Source organism: Myotis myotis, unplaced genomic scaffold (genome assembly GCF_014108235.1).
Source record: "Myotis myotis isolate mMyoMyo1 unplaced genomic scaffold, mMyoMyo1.p scaffold_m19_p_2, whole genome shotgun sequence".
NCBI classification, from domain to species: domain Eukaryota; kingdom Metazoa; phylum Chordata; class Mammalia; order Chiroptera; family Vespertilionidae; genus Myotis; species Myotis myotis.
Window position 1 is genome coordinate 172,360,280 of NW_023416324.1, and position 17,282 is coordinate 172,377,561.

Below are 17,282 nucleotides of genomic sequence, written 5' to 3' on the forward strand. Positions count from 1 at the left end.
TCAGTGTACAAGTGGAGGGTGTAGTCTCATTTCCACTTTCAGCCAAAATGATGAGACCAAGAAGAGTCAAAAAGACACACTTTATTAGCTATTCTCTATGTTCAAATCCTCTGTCTCTCTGTCTCCCTTCCCCACTACCACTCATCTCCTGCAGGGCACCACATCCTCATGGAATTCTCTATGTGGTTCTCATGGTGGGAGAAGAATAGGGTTGCTCATGGAGGCTTTTCCAGGACACTCAGCAGAGCGTTGTTCTTCTTTGGGGAAAGGTAGGACAAACAGCTTCTTAATCATAGGCCCATGGAAGAGGAAGGAAACATTGAGCGGTTCTCCCTGGGGATTTGTGGTTAGATCCAGGTGCACAGGGAAGGCCTCAGCAGGATCCATTTCCTGAGATTCTTCATCATCCAGATCAGGAAGGTACTGGACAGATCCGCTTAGCACATCTTTGGAGGGTGAGTGCGTGGATTCGTTTTTCTGGTAAAACAAAAATTTTCTGGTAAACAGCAAATTTTCTCCTTCTAGGGTTGGGAGCCTGAAATAAAAATGCTTTCAATAAGGGAATGTTCTCTAGGGAAATCTCTTCTGAGGCTGGTTTGTGCTATGCCTTTCTGATGGAATGTTTCAAGGGGAGTCAGCTAGAGGGATGGGCCCCTGGTTAAAGGGTTATAAAGCAAAACAGATAAGGGCCAGCAGGAACCAGGACTGGTAGAGGCTTGATAGAAAGCTTGATCCAGAGCACTTAAATGGCATATTCAAAGTCCTTAGTGGGCTGTCTCCCTGCTCCTAGTGTGACAGCAATAGCACCATTACTAATTATTTATGCTCTGCCAGGCCCAATACAGCACCCTTTATCCAGGTCTTCTCACTAATTTCTCACAAGAAACTGAATGAGGTAAGCATTGCAAGCCCATTCATAGATGAGGCAACCATGACTCAGAGAGGTAAGAATTTTCCCATGGTCACCTAGCTTATAGGTAGCAGAGCAGGACTGGAACCCAGGTGGCCTCTCTCAACCACCCTTTCAACTATATCAGGCTGTCTCATATTAAGTGCTCAATAAATACTTCTGGAATGGGACCAACTATTTCCATGGAAACAACTTCTGCCGTCATTTCAGGGTAAGGGTCTTTGGGACACTGAATTTAAGGTCTCAGGGCCTGTGCCATCCAAGTTCAGAGGTCCCTATTTATGAAAGTCTTAATTATTCTGCCGGAACTCATTGGGACTAAAACAAAGAGTGACAGGTCTTTAACTAGCTAGCCTATGGGTGTGACCTCAGGGCAGCCTAAATAAAATGGTGATCATGGATCTTAGGAAAATAAAATGAGAGGATGAGGTAGGGAGAGTTAAAACATAGATATTATGCTTTTTTTCTTCACAGAAAGATAAACAATTAGAATGAAAAAATACCTGTGATTGAAAGAAGTCACAATTTACATTGGCAATCTTCTTATCGTCAACGCTTGGTCTCAGAGAACCTCTGCAAATACCAACAGGCTAAAAAAAAAAAAAAAAAAAAAATGAGAGAGAAGATACAAAATTGTTTGAGTTTTACAATTATCAATGATCATAAATGGAAATCAACTTGCTTTCTGCCAGTGTGCACAAACAGCCAAACAACATTTATATGCTACTACCATGCAATAGGTAGGCTCTGAGCCAATTATCTCTAGACTAGTCACATGGTGCATGGATTCATGCACACTGAAAGAAAATTAATTAGAAGGTGGCTGGCAGGGTGGGACTGAACAAGATGGGCCAGACATGACCTGGAGCCAACTTCCTGTGGTTCTTCCCTGGCCAGCTGCAGCTGGGTGGCATCATGGCTTGAAAGTCTGCGGAGTGAGTGGCGTCCCTCTGCCAGGTGGGTTCCCTTGGCCTGGCCTGCAGGGATTGGACCAAAACTGGCTCTCTAACTTCCCCTGAGGGGTTCTAGAGTGCAAGAGGGCACTTGCAAAGTTGCTGTTGTACAGGTTTTGGAACGCAAAAGCAAGTGTGCAGTAAACCAGATTTGGGGCCAACAGTTGCCCAGCAACAACATAACCCACAGCCAAAGGTGGAATCACGCAGCCCCACGAGGAATTGGGCTCCCTCCCCTTTGGTTTCAGGGTGCATCACCCAAGAACCGCTGCTGCCAAGTCACTGCAGCTTGGCAGCTCCTGCATACAGTGTCTGCCCCCTGGTGGTCAGTGAGCATCATAATTACCAGTTGGACGGAGTGAAGAACACTTAGCATATTAGCCTTTTACCTATATATAGATTATCCCTCCAGGTAACCACCTAAACAAGTCTAAATTGCCTCCAATGATGGAAAATTTAAAACTTCTTGAGGAGGAGGAGGAGAAAGATGGCTGCCAACGTGAAGGCAGCCTGCAAGATAGTGTGTGAGTGAGAGAATGAAAGGAGAGTGTGTGGACGTATGTTGAGTGTATATTTGTGGGTGAGGAACAGCTATACTCCAAGGGACAGTTGGGGACCGCCGGACCCGGCTCCTCTGACTGACAGCCTCCCCTGATGCTGAAATGTCCCAGAGCGACCTGCTCTGCTGCGAAGACCACGCCATCTTGAAGGGGAGAGTTGCTGTTATGGGAAGCCTATACATCCCAGGACTTTACAACCACAACACCCAGGGACCAGCTGCAAACTCAGGAACACCGGATCTCAACCAGCAAGAATACGTGGACTCGGATGAGCTCTGCACCTTCTCATGGAAAGGTCAGATTTCGCCTAGGGAAATGTGAGGTCTGCAATCCAGGCTGGAGAGAGAAACACGCCCAAGGGGATCTAGAGGTTTGGGGGAAATCTGCGCCCCACAAAATCCGTGGCCATTGGGGCTAACATGATCCACGAATGTGGAAGGAGGACCTCAGGGCTGCTGGCAGAAGGGAGCTCTAAAAATAAACCCATAGCTGAACTGGGTGCAAAAATGCAGCCTGAAATTTTACCAGTGTTCTGGCTGCTTAGTGCCAGGGGAAAAAAAGACGTGCACAGAGACGTTCACAGAGTTGTGCGCAATGCTAGAGGGTAAAAGTCACAAGTTCATGCACTTACTCTGGCTCTTTTTTTCTCTTTAAATCCTTGCTTTTGATTACTAAGCCCAGTACGTAGGATCACCCAATTGGGGACACTCTAAGAGACTGCAGGGGAAAGTTGTTTCTGTGGAACCTGGGGATCAGAGAGGGGAGTAACGATCAGAGAACCAGATCTGGGGCAGTCCATTCTCCCAAACCAGTATTAAGTGCAACAGGGAAAACAAAATCTAAATACTGGCTAGAGAGGACTTATAGCCCCAGAGGTCAATCCAGAAACACTGCCAGCCAGGGGTTGAATCACAAATTGACTATTGTGTAAACACAAATAAAGGAGTCTAAGAAACAAAGAAGTACTGCCTGCTTGAAAATCAGGAATGTGGCTTACAACACAGAGGAGCAGTGGAACACAGGGGGAACTTCAATACTGTCCTGGCTACCTGACAGGAAACTGGTGTGCTAAACAGGACAGTAGAGGAAGTGAAAGACCTTCACTACTGCACATTTTAATTTTTTCATCTTTTACTTAGGAGTCTAATTTTTTTCTTTTTCTCCTCACTTGATTTTACCCTTTTAATTATTATACTTTTATTTTTAATCAGTATTATTACTACTACTATTTTACCTTTTTTTAAAAGTGTCATTTAATTTTCTCTTTATTTTATTTCATTTTATTTTGGCATTGGTGTTGTGAATTCTATTTTCATTTTTCCTTTAACATCATTTTGCTCTATCTTTATGCCAACACTCTCTTCCTCAATTTTCCCTTTTTGTTCTCCTGTTTCTCTTACCCTATTCCTACTTTAGATTATTCCTATTCCTTCTCTTTACCCTGTTAATTCACCCTACTTCTATATCTAATTTTTGATCCCCTGCTCTAAGTCCATACATACCTCTCTCTTTTCTTTCTTCACTAACCAATTTTTTTCTCTCTTCCTCTTTTTTGTGTGTTTTTCATTGTTGTTGTTATTGTTTTTTTGTCTTTTTTGGTTCTAGGATTTTTGTTTTTTGTTTTGTTTTGCCTTGCTTTCTCTCTGTCCTATTGTTGTTGTTTGCTTGATTGTTGATTAGATTGGTTTTTTTGGTGCTTGTTTGTGAGATTGTTTCTCTTTTTTGTGTTTTTTGTTTTTGTTTGTATTTTGCTTCCATTTTTCCTTTCCTCGCTTGTTATTAGTTGTTGTTTGTAGTTTGCATTCATCTCTGGGTGTTTGCTGTTTGCATTTTTTGGGATTAGTGGTTGTTCTATTGGAGTTTTTTCCCCCACAGAAATAGTTTTTTTCCCTCCTACTTTATTATTCTCATTCTTTTTCTCTCTTACTTTTTTTCCTTTTCTAAAAATCATTTGTGCAGTCCTTTTTTTTCTTATCCCCTAATTCTCTTTACTCTGGTGGTCACCTTTATTTGGGGTTATTACTATCATGAATACATTTGTGTTCAGTGCCTTGTGCATTATGCCCTGCTGTGTTGTATTTTGTGCCTTTCAATCAATGCTGGAGAGAGAGATCTATATAACCAGATACCCAGAGAAGAGAGATCATGGGGAGACAAAGAAACAGCTCACATATGAAAGAAAAGGAGACATCACCAGAAAAAGAGGTAATTAAATGGAGGCAAGCAATATGTCAGAGAAAGAATTCAGAGAAATGTTCATAAGGTCGCTGAAAAGAATGGAAGACAAATTCAACAGTATATGTAAGAACCAAGAGGAAATGAAGAACCAAGAAGAAATGAAAAATGACATCGCTGCTATAAAGAACTCAATAGAAAGCATCAACAGTAGACTAGAGGAAGCACAGGACGAAATCAGTGAGGTAGAAGACAAGGTAGAAAAAAATACCCAAACAGAGCAGAATCTAGAAAACAAAACTTAAAAAACAGGAGGAGAGCCCAAGGGAACTTTGGGACAACACTAAACAAAACAACATCGCATAAAAGGGGTGCCAGAAGGAGAGAAAACTGAGCAAGGAATAGAAAACCTGTTTGAAGAAATAATGACAGAAAACTTCCCTGATATAAGGAAGAAAAAACTCATACAAATCCAAGAAGATCACAGAGTCTCAAACAAAAGATTAAAAAAACCAGGAGCTGGTTCTTTGAAAAGATAAACAAGATTGATGAACTTCTAGCCAGGCTCACCAAGAAGCAAAGAGAGAGGACCCAAATAAACAAAATCAGAAATGAAAGAGGTGAAATAACAACCGATCCCACAGAAATGCAAACAATTATAAAAAAATACTATGAACAACTCTATTTCAACAAAAAGGACAACCTAGATGAAATGGACATATTCTTAGAAAAATAGAAGCTCCCAAAACTCAACCAAGAAGAATCAAAAAACCTGAATAGGCCGATAACTACTGAAGAAATTGAAACAGTGATCAAAAATCTTCCAGCAAACAAAAGCCCTGTCTGGACAGCTTTACAGGGGAGTTCTAAAAAGCATTAAAAGAAGAACTAAAACCTATCCTCCTTAGACTATTCCAAAACATTTAAGAGGAAGGTACACTTCCAAGTTCTTTCTATGAAGCCAGCATTACCCTAATCTCAAAACCAGATAAAGACACCACAAAAAAAAGAGAACTACAGGCCAATATCCTTGATGAACATAGATGCTAAAATCCTCAACAAAATTCTAGCAAATTGGATTCAGCAATACATTAGAAAGATCATACACCATGACCAAGTGGGATTTATTCCAGGGATGCAAGGATGGTACAATATCTGCAAATCAATAAACGTGATACATCACATAAACAAATTGAAAGAAAAAAAAACGCATAGTCATATCAATTGATGCAGAAAAAGCATTTGACAAAATCTAACACCCTTTCTTGATAAAAACTCTTAACAAAGTGAAATAGAGGGATCACACCTCAACATAATAAAAGCCCTATATGACAAACCTACAGCCAATATCATACTCAATGGGTAAATAACTAATCCCATTTCCCCTAAGTACAGGAACAGGACAAAGATGCCCATTTTCACCACTCTTGTTCAACATAGTACTAGAAGTACTAGCCATAGCGATCAGACAAGAAGAAATAAAAGGCATTCAAATTGGAAAAGAAGAAGTAAAACTGTCCATATTTGCAGATGACATGATACTATACATAGAAAACCCCAAACTCCATCAAAAAACTATTAGACCTAATAAATGAATTTGCAATGTAGCGGGATAAAAAATTAACACCCAGAAATCTATGGCCTTTTTATACAGCAATAATGAACTCACAGAAAGAGAAACTAAAAAAACAATCCCACTTACCATTGCACAAAAAACAATTAAGATACCTAGGAATAAACTTAACCAAGGACATAAAAGACCTGTACTCAAAAAAACTACAGGACATTGAAAAAAGAGATAGAGGAAGACATAAACAAATGGAAAAGCATACCATGTTCATGGGTTGGTAGAATCAACATCATTAAAATGTCCATATTACCTAAGGCAATCTACAGATTCAATGCAAGCAATACCTATTAAAATACCAGTGGCATATTTCTAAGATCTAGAACAAACTCTCCAAAAATTCATCTGGAATAAAAAAAGACCCCAAATAGCCACAGCTGCCCTGAGAAAGAAGAACAAAGTTGGAAGGATCACAATACCAGACATAAAACTATATTACAAAGCCATAGTTCTCAAAACTGCCTGATACTGACACAAGAACAGACATATAGACCAATGGAACAGAATAGAGGATCTAAAAATTGACCCAAGCCATTATACTCAATTAATATTTGACAAAGGAGGCAAGAACATACAATGGAGTCAAAAAAAGCCTCTATAATAAATGGTGCTGGGAAATTTGGTCAGATACATGCAAAAAAAATGAAACTAGATCACCATCTTACACCATACACAAAAACAAACTCAAAATGGCTAAAGGACTTGAATGGAAGACAGGAAACCATAAAAATCCTACAAGACTCCATAGGCAGAAAAATTGCAGGTATATGTCATAGCAATATCTTTACAGACACAGATCCTAGAGCAAGAGAGACTAAGGAGAAAATAAGAAATGAGACTACATCAAAATAAAAAGCTGCTGCACAGCAAAAGAAACAATCAACGAAACAACAAGAAAGCCCACTGCATGGGAGAACATATTTGCCAATGTTATCTCTTTCATTGTTATTGTTATCATATTAATTGTTAACTGATAACTATCCTGTACCCACAAAAGTAAAAAAAGTATAATTGTTGACATTAACTATATTGTACACAACTAAGCAAAAGAAATATGAATCTATCATTTTACTTTTACTTTTTATTCAGTCTCAGAGGTTCCCTCCCCCACAGCTTGCTTTCTCCCACCTCCCTAATCTATCACCAATGGATTTTATGTAATCCACTTACATCTCCTCCTTTGATTGTAATGTATAAAACAAAGTGAAAAACTGCCATTCTCCTGAGCATTATCCAAAACCTTTGAGACTCTGCTTCTCAGGAATTGTGGACAGTTTGACTTAAATAAACTCACAAAAATTCTTTACAGGTTTGAATGCTTTCACGTTAACACTATTCTCAGGAAAAAAAAAAACCACTCTCGGCTCCTTCAACTTTTCTTTATTTAAAAAATAAAATAATTTTGTTTTCTTATTACACATGTAATAGTTATTTAGAATATGGATAAACAGAACGAAAATAAAAAGACCTATAATTGCACAGAAAGATATGATTTCTTTTCTTCTAATCTTTTTTCCTGTGCATATATATCGTTTTTCTTCTAGAAAATAGGATTATAATTTATATATTATTTATAACCCCCTTTTGTCAGTTAATAATATATTGTGGAAATCCTTTTATGGCATTGAATAGTCTTCTATGATCTTTTTAAAAATACGTTTTTATTGATTTTAGAGAGAGAGGAAGGGAGAGGAAGAGATAGAAACATAGATGAAAGAGAAACTTCATCATCATTTGGCTACCTCCTACACGCCCCCTGCTGGGGTTTGAGCCTGCAATTGGGCATGTGCCCTGATCAGAAATCAAACCCACCATCTTCTGGTTCATGGATTGACACTCAACCACTGAGCCACACAGGCAAGGCTTCTATGATCTTTATAATGATTACCTAGTATTTCTCTGTTATTTAACAAGCTATCTTTTGTTAGAAACTAAATTGTATCTCATTTGTTTTGTTTAAACATTGAAGCTATATCTTTTTTTTTATATACCTAGTTAACTTCTTAAGATAAGTTACTGGAAGAGAAATTTTAGAGTCACAGAGGATAGACATTTTCAAGTGTAAATAGAATATTATAATAAAATGTTGCCTCAATTTCTAAAGAATTTTAAGAATACAGTATTCACATTGAATTTACTAAAATGTGTCTAAAGAGAGTGCCTGAATATTATTCTATCACCCATCTTCCAGACTATATGAAGAGAAGATTAGAAATTCTTCAGAGCAGGAAAAGTCCATTAATGTGGAAAGTTCTTGGAGAATGGTGCTTCAGCCCTTCCCTTCTCCTCTTCATCACCAAATCACATAGGGAAAGGGCTCTGAGTGAACCTGCTGGAGAGACTGCAGGTACTGGTACCAAGTAGAGCCAGGCCCCTCCCATTCAGCCTGGGATTTGCTGAGCTATCATATTTCCTAGGCCTATTTGGAAACCCAAATACCCATCAACTGATGAATTAATAATATGTGGTATATCCCTACAATTAAATATTATTTGATAATTAAAAGAAATGAAGCACTGATACATTCTACAAAATGGGTAAACCTTAAAAATGTTATGTTATTAATGTTTATTGCATTTAACATTATTATATTTAAGATTGTTTTTCTTGAAATATTAACATTTATTGCATGTAAAACAGTAATAAAAATAAAATTAAATTAAACTTAAATTAAAAAAATAAAAATTGTTATGTTAAGTGAAAGAAGACAGATTCAAAAGGCCATACAGTATGTTTCCAATATATGAAATGTTCAGATAAAGGTAAAGTCACAGAGATAGAAATAGATTATTAGTGGCTTCCATTAGCGTGGGTAAAGGACTAAGGAGACTGATTGCTAATGGGTATGGAGTTTCTTTGGAAACTGATGAAAATATTCTAAAATTAGATACTGATGGTGCTGGCACAACTCTGAGAATACACTAAAATGTCACTAAACTGTATAGGTTAAAAGGGTGAATTTAATGGTGTCTGAATTATGTCTTAACAAAGCTGTTATCCTATCTAATAAAAGACAAAATGGGTAATTGACCATACCTTCGCTATGCTTCCCATTCGCTGATCAGGGTGATATGCAAATTAACCGCCAACAAAGATGGGGGCCGGCAGCCACGCAGCTGAAGCGAGCAGGAGGCTTGCTTGCTCCAGTGATGGAGGAAGTCAAGGTTCCCCGCCAGCTGCGGCCCAGCTTGGAGCTCCGAAAGCAACAAAGTTTCAATTATAGAAGCTAAACAAACCCCAGATACCTGCTTTCAGCAGGCTGTGGCCACAGCGCTGGAGCAAGCATTAGCTCAGTGACGGCAACAAAGTTTCAATTATAAACGTAAATAAATCCCAGAATAAAAAAAAAAGAAAACGGCCCTCAGCCCCTCACCCAGACTGGCCAGACACCCCAGTGGGGACCCCCACCCTAAAGGGGGGGTGGCCAGCCTGACAACAGCCATCAGTCCCTCACCCAGGCCGGCCAGACACCCAAGTGGGACCCCCACCCTGATCCGGGACACCCTTCAGGGCAAACCAGCCGGCCCCCACCTGTGCACCAGGCCTCTATCCTATATAGTAAAAGGGTAATATGCAAACTGACCCTAACAGCAGAAAGACTGGGAATGACTGGTCACTATGGCACACACTGACCACCAGGGGGCAGACGCTCAATGCAAGAGCTGCTCTCTGGTGGTCAGTGCGCTCCCACATGGGGGAGCTCTGCTCAGCCAAGCCAGGCTGATGGCTGCCAGTACAGCAGTGGTGGTGGGAGCCTCTCCTGCCTCCTCAGCAGCACTAAGGATGTCTGACTGCAGCTTAGGTTTGCTCCCCGCTGGCAAGTGGACATCCCTGAGGGCTGCCAGGATGCCAGAGGGATGTCTGATTGCCAGCTTAGGCCCAATCCCCTAGGGAGCAGGCCAAAGCCAGCAGGTGGTCATCCCCCAAGGGGTCCCAGACTGCAAGAGGGCACAGGCCGGGCTGAAGGATGCCCCCCCGCCCCGAGTGCAAAGATTTTTATGCACTGGGCCTCTAGTTATAAATTAATAAATAAATAAATGGAGAAAAGACTTTGAGGCATTTTGTCCAATTGTGTTGCAACACATTGTGCCAACTGGCATTCCCACCAGGTATGTCAGATGGCTTCAAGTCACCCTCATCATCTTAGATGCATTCTTTCAAAGACATCCTGTTTGACTTTTTCCTTCTTAAAGAGTGGCCTAAGGAATAAAACTGTATTCTAAATGTAACTGGATTTGTTCAGATATAAGTAGGACCACAATCAACCACTGAGAAGGTTTCTCTATATTTTAAAGCCTCTATGATCTTTTTCTGCAAAGGCATAACATTGCTGATGAAGATTGTATTTGCAATAAAATATTATTGCATCTGAGCCACCACAACCTCTAATTACTCAGTTACTCCTTGAGAAGAAGAAAAGTGTCTTTGACAGCTCATACATAATTTATGCTCAATCATACTTATAGATAATCTGGGAACACAAATCTTAAATTGGGAAAACATTCAGGAATACTCACCCCAGAGTCAGTGGGCTGATATCCAGAACTGCTGGCTTCCGTTTTGATACATGGTGACTCTTTGATTAAATATTCCACAAAGTAGAAGGGGCCAAACACCCACTGGTATGAGACAAGAGTTGAGAAATAAAAATCAAACCTCTCTATGGAGAGAAACAGCTGAGGTTTGGCGGCATTATATTTATAAAAATCGTACATTCCCTGAGTCATTGTCAACACAGGTCTCCTGTTGTCCCTGTAATTGCCACCATGATCAAAGCCCCTATTATGATTTTGTTATTTAGAAAACATCATAATCAGCATTCCTTTCTTCTCTTTTAGGGATTTGAATGGGTTCTAAAAACCTTCCTTTGGGTAAGCTTAATTTTCTTCAAGCAGTTTTGTTTTTCAATTAGTATTTCTTTATATGATAGATATCAACATAATTCAAATGCAGATGAGCCTCCATTTCTCCTAATCCACAAAACTCAACATCCACTCCAGGCCTTAACATGGAGCAGAAGCTGACCTGCTAAATGAGATCCATGGTCAATCAGATATGAGAATGTAGCAGTAAATAGTGAACCTGGGTAGAATAAACCAAGGAGACTCTGAGTCCATTTCCATTCATACCTTAAAGGCATTGAGGTAAAATCAAATCCCACAACTCTTGTGGAAATTTCATGGAATAACTTAGAAACTGAAACATAATTGATTGAATGTGCTTCAGGTCTACCAAAGCAGGGAGTAAAGATTGGATTATGACCAAAGAAGTGCCTTAACATTCTCCTCTCAGTTTAGAAATCGATAGCAACAGTCATGAGACATTGTTGGTGTAACTGGGCATTTCCACCTCACCTGGCTAGAAGCCCGGGTGACTTTGACAAGAGAATATTGCCCTGATTTGCTGTTCTCATTGAATTTTGCAAGCGTCTCAGTGGCAGTTTCCAGAACTTTGGGATCTGACAAGTTAGCGGGGGATGGGCAGTCGGGACACATTCTCTGAATCTTTCTTCGAGAAACTGTTGATGCCAAAGAGAGTAGTTTAAAAATAAAGTTCCTTAATGGTTTTTAATCCTATAAATCATATGACCACAGCAGAAGCAGAGATTAAATAAAAAAAGATATTCAGTTTTGGCAAGGAAAAAGAATTATCTGGAATGAAAATTAGTTATCAGCAGTGAGTTTTCTGCAATGAGCATGCATTCCTTTAATAATGTATTAAAAAATCTAAGCAAAATTTTTTTTTCACCTAACACAAATGTATTTATGCTCGGAATTTTGTTCAAAACACATATGTGTTTATATTGACACAAAAATCTTCCCCCCTATTAGTAGTCCAATACTTTCAATCATTATTGCCTCTGTAAACCAGTCAAGTATCTTGAAAGGTTGGGATCTTATTATTGGTATGTCTTATTCATTTCTTAGTCTCCAACACCTAAGATAATGTAAGTGCTTTGCAAATGCTTACTGAGTGACTGAATGAGTGACATATTAAAGGTGCAAGCACTCTCTCTCTCTGATTCAAAAATGCAAGTCAACCAGAAATTGGCCAACTTATTGTATGATTGGCTAGAATAATCATTCTAATGGTACAGCCAAAATTTCTGACTGGGGGTTACAAAACTAGTGTGAAAGTCAGGGTAGCAACTTCTCTGCAAGTTATTACAGAGCAAAACAGTTGATCAATCGTGCATTAATATGAGTGTATTTGGCTATTCTTTGGGGGAGTTACATCCACAGTTTGTCACTTGTGGCACCAACCCTATGTGTCACTTTCTGACCTCCCATACCTCTGGTACCTTTGACTTTTGAGTCCTGATCTGCTTTACTAGTTGTTGTTTTCTAATTTAAGTAAGACTCATCTTCTCAACCAGGAAGCTTCAACTGTGGCTAATACAACATTTGCTTTGTTGCTTTGTCCCTCAAAGGAACCAGCAGCAGTGTTTTGACCTGGAGCTTGTTAGAAATGCAGACTCTCAGGCCCCACCACAGACCTGTGGAATGAGAGTCTGTACTTGAACAAGATCCCCCAGGGGAGTCACATGCACATAATAGTTTGACAAGTAGCCATATCTAATTTCCCTATGCCTTGGATGCTTGCTTTCCAAAGAGAAGGATCCAGAATGAATACATATGCATATTTGAAATGTCATTAGATTCATCCTCATTCTTAGTTCATTTGCTCAACAATATTATGGACTCCTTACACTTGTTAGGGACTTGGGGGAGGCTGTAGCAGGAAGAAAGAAGGCATAAAATATTCTGCATGAAATAAGATAGAAGACTTGAAATCAAGGCAGTGCATGGTCTGTGCTCCATGAGTGGTTAGGTTAAAGTTTCATAGGCATGAGAGCAGGAGAGTTTGTTCCTTTCCTGAATAGAGAACATTATAGAGAACATTGGCAGTGGACCTTAAAGAATAAATATGAGTTACAAGGGTGTGGGTACCAGGGGAGGGCATCCTCAGCAGAGGGAAAGGTACAAGCAAGATGCAGAGATTGGAAAGTGCAATGTGTATTCAGAAAAGAGTGGGATTTTCAGTTGAATGAAGTACAAAGGTGATATAGTCAGGGAGGTAATGGCAGAGATAGCTAGAAAGGGAGCCTGGGGACCAGTGTAGAGATGATCCCATTTATGTCAGACTAAAAATTTAAGATTTAATTCAATATTCATGAATAAAACTATTGCAGGTAATTTAGGAAGACTAATTATGGGAAGAAGAGCAGTGCAAGTTAAATTTCACAGGGGAGGCAAGTATCAGATACATTAAGAACCTGGCCTTTGTATGAGTAGGAAATAAGAACAGGAGCATAGCCCTGCTTAATTCACTTTTTTCATCTTTCATTGAAATAAACAAAATAAGAGCACTCTCTTACCTGGGCGAAGAGTACAGTTATAAGCAGGTAAATAAAGAATTCTTAGTGGCCTGTTCACATAATATAATGCTTTGCATTTGCCATACACCTGGAACCAACAAACATATTTTATGACATCATGGTACAAACTCTGACTTTTCAAAATACCCCCCAAAATGAAATTGGACTTTTTATTTTTAAATATATTTTTATTTCTTTCAGAGAGGAAGGGAGAGGGAGAGAGAGATAGAAATATTGATTAACTGCCTCCTGCACGCCCCCTACTGGAGATCAAGCCTGCAACCCTTGGCATGTGCCCTGACGAGGAGTTAAACCATGACCTCCTGGTTCATAAGTCAATGCTCAAGCAGCATTGAGCCATACCAGCCAGGCTGCACATTTTATATTTAAATAATAAAAATTTAAGGTCAATTTTGGTGGCTTTGAGAGTGAGAAACTGCCAGGGGGTAGTTTCAAACAATTTAAACTTCTCCTGGGACACAGCTATACTACATTTCCCAGCTTCCCTCCCAATTAGGTGTGACTGTGTATAACTGAGTTCTAACCACAAAAAGGTGAGCATAAGTGGCTGTAATCACTTCCAAGATGCCTCATGAAGATCTCCTATGTGCCATCTGTCCACCATGCCTTTTCTATTTCTATAGCTTGATGTAGATGAGCATGGTGACCACAGAAGCCATTAGTTGAAGGTGGCAGAGTCTAGAGCCACAATGTGGAAGGAATCTGGGTCTCCAAATCATTCCTGGAGGAAAGCCTCCTCTTGAATAAGAATTTCTGTTTGAATTCATATGAATAAGAAATAAACTTCTATCATGTTGGAATCAGTATATACTTTTTTGGCATGTGTTTTAGCAGCTAGTGTCATCTTAATAACTATAATTTGCAACAAGGTAAATGAGACTCCCAGAAACACCTCTTTAAAATCAGATAGATGCAATTTCACAAATTTGGTTACATGATTAGAAAAGATATATTGATCAAATAGTTTACTTCTAAACACAATCATGTACTCAAAAGTGTCATATCAATAAATGGAAATAACTCAGGATAATTGAGAACAAATAAAAATTATTATTTTCAAGCCTCTTCAATGGCCATCTTTAAAAGGATCAATTCTCAGGTCCTTTAGGTCCTGATTCCAGAAAATTCTTCCACAGCACCTCTGAGAGCTTCAACTGTAACCCTTTCCATTCCCCAGCCTCAAACTTCATATTAGTATTTATTAAAACAAAAAAAGCTAAGAACAAACAAACAAAAAACCCCAAACAAAAAAAGCTCTCCCTTTACCTCTTCCACAGTCTTCCTTAAACACACATCCAGAGCACTACAGCTCAGACCTTCTTCTCACAATTTAAACACAGGCCTCGAGCCTACAGAAGGGTCTTAGAAGTAGGAAACAATTTGGGGATCACAACCCCAATGGGACTCTCATAAATTCCCCCAAATTAAACTCTGTTTTGTCTAATAGAATTGGAATAACCACAGAGTCACCATTGTCAAGAGATTATAAAGAAGGATATTTAAAAGATGGCCAGGGCCCCCCGGCCCACAAGGCTCAGTGGTTGAGCATTGTTGACCTATGAACCAGGAGGTCCCGGTTCAATTCCCAGACAGGGCACATGCCCAGGATTTTGGCTCTATCCCCAGTGTGGAATATGCAGGAGGAGCCCAGTGTCAGATGTGCAGGAGGCAGCCAAACAATGATTCTCTCTAATCACTGATGTTCCTATTTCTTTCTCCCTCTCCCTTCCTCTCTGAAATCAATAAAAATACACTGAGTGGCCAAATTATTATGACCACCCCACAGTACAATGAAGTGAATTAGCTATGCAAATAATAATAAAACCTTGAGAGTATTTGCTTAGAAAGTCTTTAATATTCAGTAATTTTTGGAAGTGTCAATGAAGTACTGATGGGGTGGTGATAATAATCTGGCTGGTCATAATAATCTGGCCACTCAGTGTATATTTTAAAAAAATAAAATATGGCCAGAGACATAGAAACATAGAACAAACTGATGAATCTCAGAGGGAAGGCAGGGCTAGGTAGGTGGTGGGAAGAGATTAACCAAAGAACTTATATGCATATATGCATAACCCATGGACACAGACAATAGTGTGGTAAAGGCCTTGGGCAGGGGGCAGGGGGCAGGGGCAGACTAGAGGGGGTAAATGGGGCGGGGGGGGGTGGATGAGACATCTGTAATACTTTCAACAATAAAAATAAATTTTAAAAATAAAAGATGGCACACAATGAGCAATCTTCACCCTGTAAACAGAGGACACCCTGTTTCTCCCCTAAAGTTCCTGGGATACAAACACTTACCTGTTCATGCAGGTGCCTCCACTCACAGTCCCTCCACGGCTTCTTGCTGAGCACATGGCAGGTAGTATGCAGTACGTCCAGTGTGAAATAGAACAGAGATCCCAGACCATCCTGTGAGAAGGGGTGAAAAAATGTACCACAGCCCACATGAAGCAGAAACCCCTAAAGACAGGTCAAAAATGTTTCTGATTTATGGCGGGACCAGTGACTATCATTTTTTTGATGATGTCTTATAGACTATGGGACACTGGACAAGTGTCAGAGTAAGATACTATTAGCACTTGTTCCTTTAACAGTAAAAGCATGTAAGTACAACCCAGCAGAGGGGAGCAGAGACTTCTCAGCAGGTTTCCAATTTGGAAAGCACCTGCCAACATGTGTCCCTGGATGTCTACCCCCTGGTTGGTCTATGCAGCTTGTGAAAACACCTGCCCGAGGTAGGGGATTGTCACTTGCCTGTCTGTGTTCTTGGACAGCGCTCACTCGGTTGAGGCTCAGCACATAGCCTTCCTTTAGGTCGTTATTGATGTCCTGCAGGACAGATGCCGCCATAGCCAGCATATCTGTATCATTGCAGCCACGAAGGTGGAAAGGCAAGTGGCTGGGGATCTTCAAGGGCATAGATGTAGTGGTGCAGCTCACGGCCAAGGTGCAGAGCACCAGGAGTCGGAATAGACCCATTCTGTGGGGAACAAGACCAGGATGGTTCGGTATGTGGAGCTGCAAGGATGGGATACTTATAGGACTCTGTAAGGCCAATTTGAGTTGTTTTGTAATCACAATCTGAACCTTGGACCAGAATTTAAAACACAGTGTCCCATTTTATCTCCTTGAACTCTAAATGTGGATTTCCATGAGTCGACCCTTTGGATGGGATTTGCCAATGTCTTAATCTTAGACAGCTGAGCAAACTCATGTTCATGCGTACACGTAAGCAAAATTACGTAACCTAACCGTTTCCCTAGAAATCCTAATAAACACTCAGGTCAAGGCTCCTAAGAGGTCATGATTGGATTCTGGTTTGCCTCCTTGGTTCCAAATGAATCAGAATATACAAACTGTCCTATTCTCCCATTTCTCCTAGCACCTTCCCTCCAGCTGATGTCCTTGGCCACACCAATAATTACCCCAGGCTTGGAGCCTGGGGTCACTGTCCTTGATACCAATTGTATTAGTTGAATTCACACTTACTGCCTGGCCTTCCATGTTCACCATTCTTTTTAGATCAGGAAAAAAGGCTCTAACCCCACATCACCTATATGAAAGACCAATGAGATTCCTAAACCCCTTTGAGGATCTGGCTAGAAAGTGGTCTATGTAGATATTTTAAAACAAAGACTTCATTTAAGTAAAA

At 40.0% G+C, this 17,282-nt stretch overlaps 1 protein-coding gene across 1 annotated transcript; it reads right to left on the reverse strand.

Annotated features, from left to right (window-relative positions):
• Nucleotides 1–55: 55 nt before the first annotated feature.
• LOC118677387 (fetuin-B-like) lies at nucleotides 56–16,650 on the reverse strand. Its single transcript, XM_036352484.1, has 7 exons — nucleotides 16,385–16,650; nucleotides 15,929–16,039; nucleotides 13,604–13,691; nucleotides 11,580–11,743; nucleotides 10,743–10,844; nucleotides 1,414–1,500; nucleotides 56–477 (listed from the first exon to the last, which is right to left on the reverse strand). Exons 1-7 carry the CDS (start codon nucleotides 16,607–16,609, stop codon nucleotides 190–192), a joined length of 1,065 nt encoding a protein of 354 aa, XP_036208377.1. The 5' UTR covers nucleotides 16,610–16,650; the 3' UTR covers nucleotides 56–189.
• Between the last annotated feature and the right edge of the window lie 632 nt (nucleotides 16,651–17,282).

Excerpts from the sequence above, each read along its gene's own strand:
- LOC118677387 (XM_036352484.1), bottom strand. The coding sequence starts at position 16,609 with ATGGGTCTATTCCGACTCCTGGTGCTCTGCACCTTGGCCGTGAGCTGC. Across the intron at positions 16,040-16,384 it reads CTGTCCAAGAACACAGACAG|GATGGTCTGGGATCTCTGTT; the intron begins GCAAGTGACAAT and ends CCCTTCTCACAG. Across the intron at positions 1,501-10,742 it reads ATCAGCCCACTGACTCTGGG|CCTGTTGGTATTTGCAGAGG; the intron begins GTGAGTATTCCT and ends TTTTTTTTTTAG.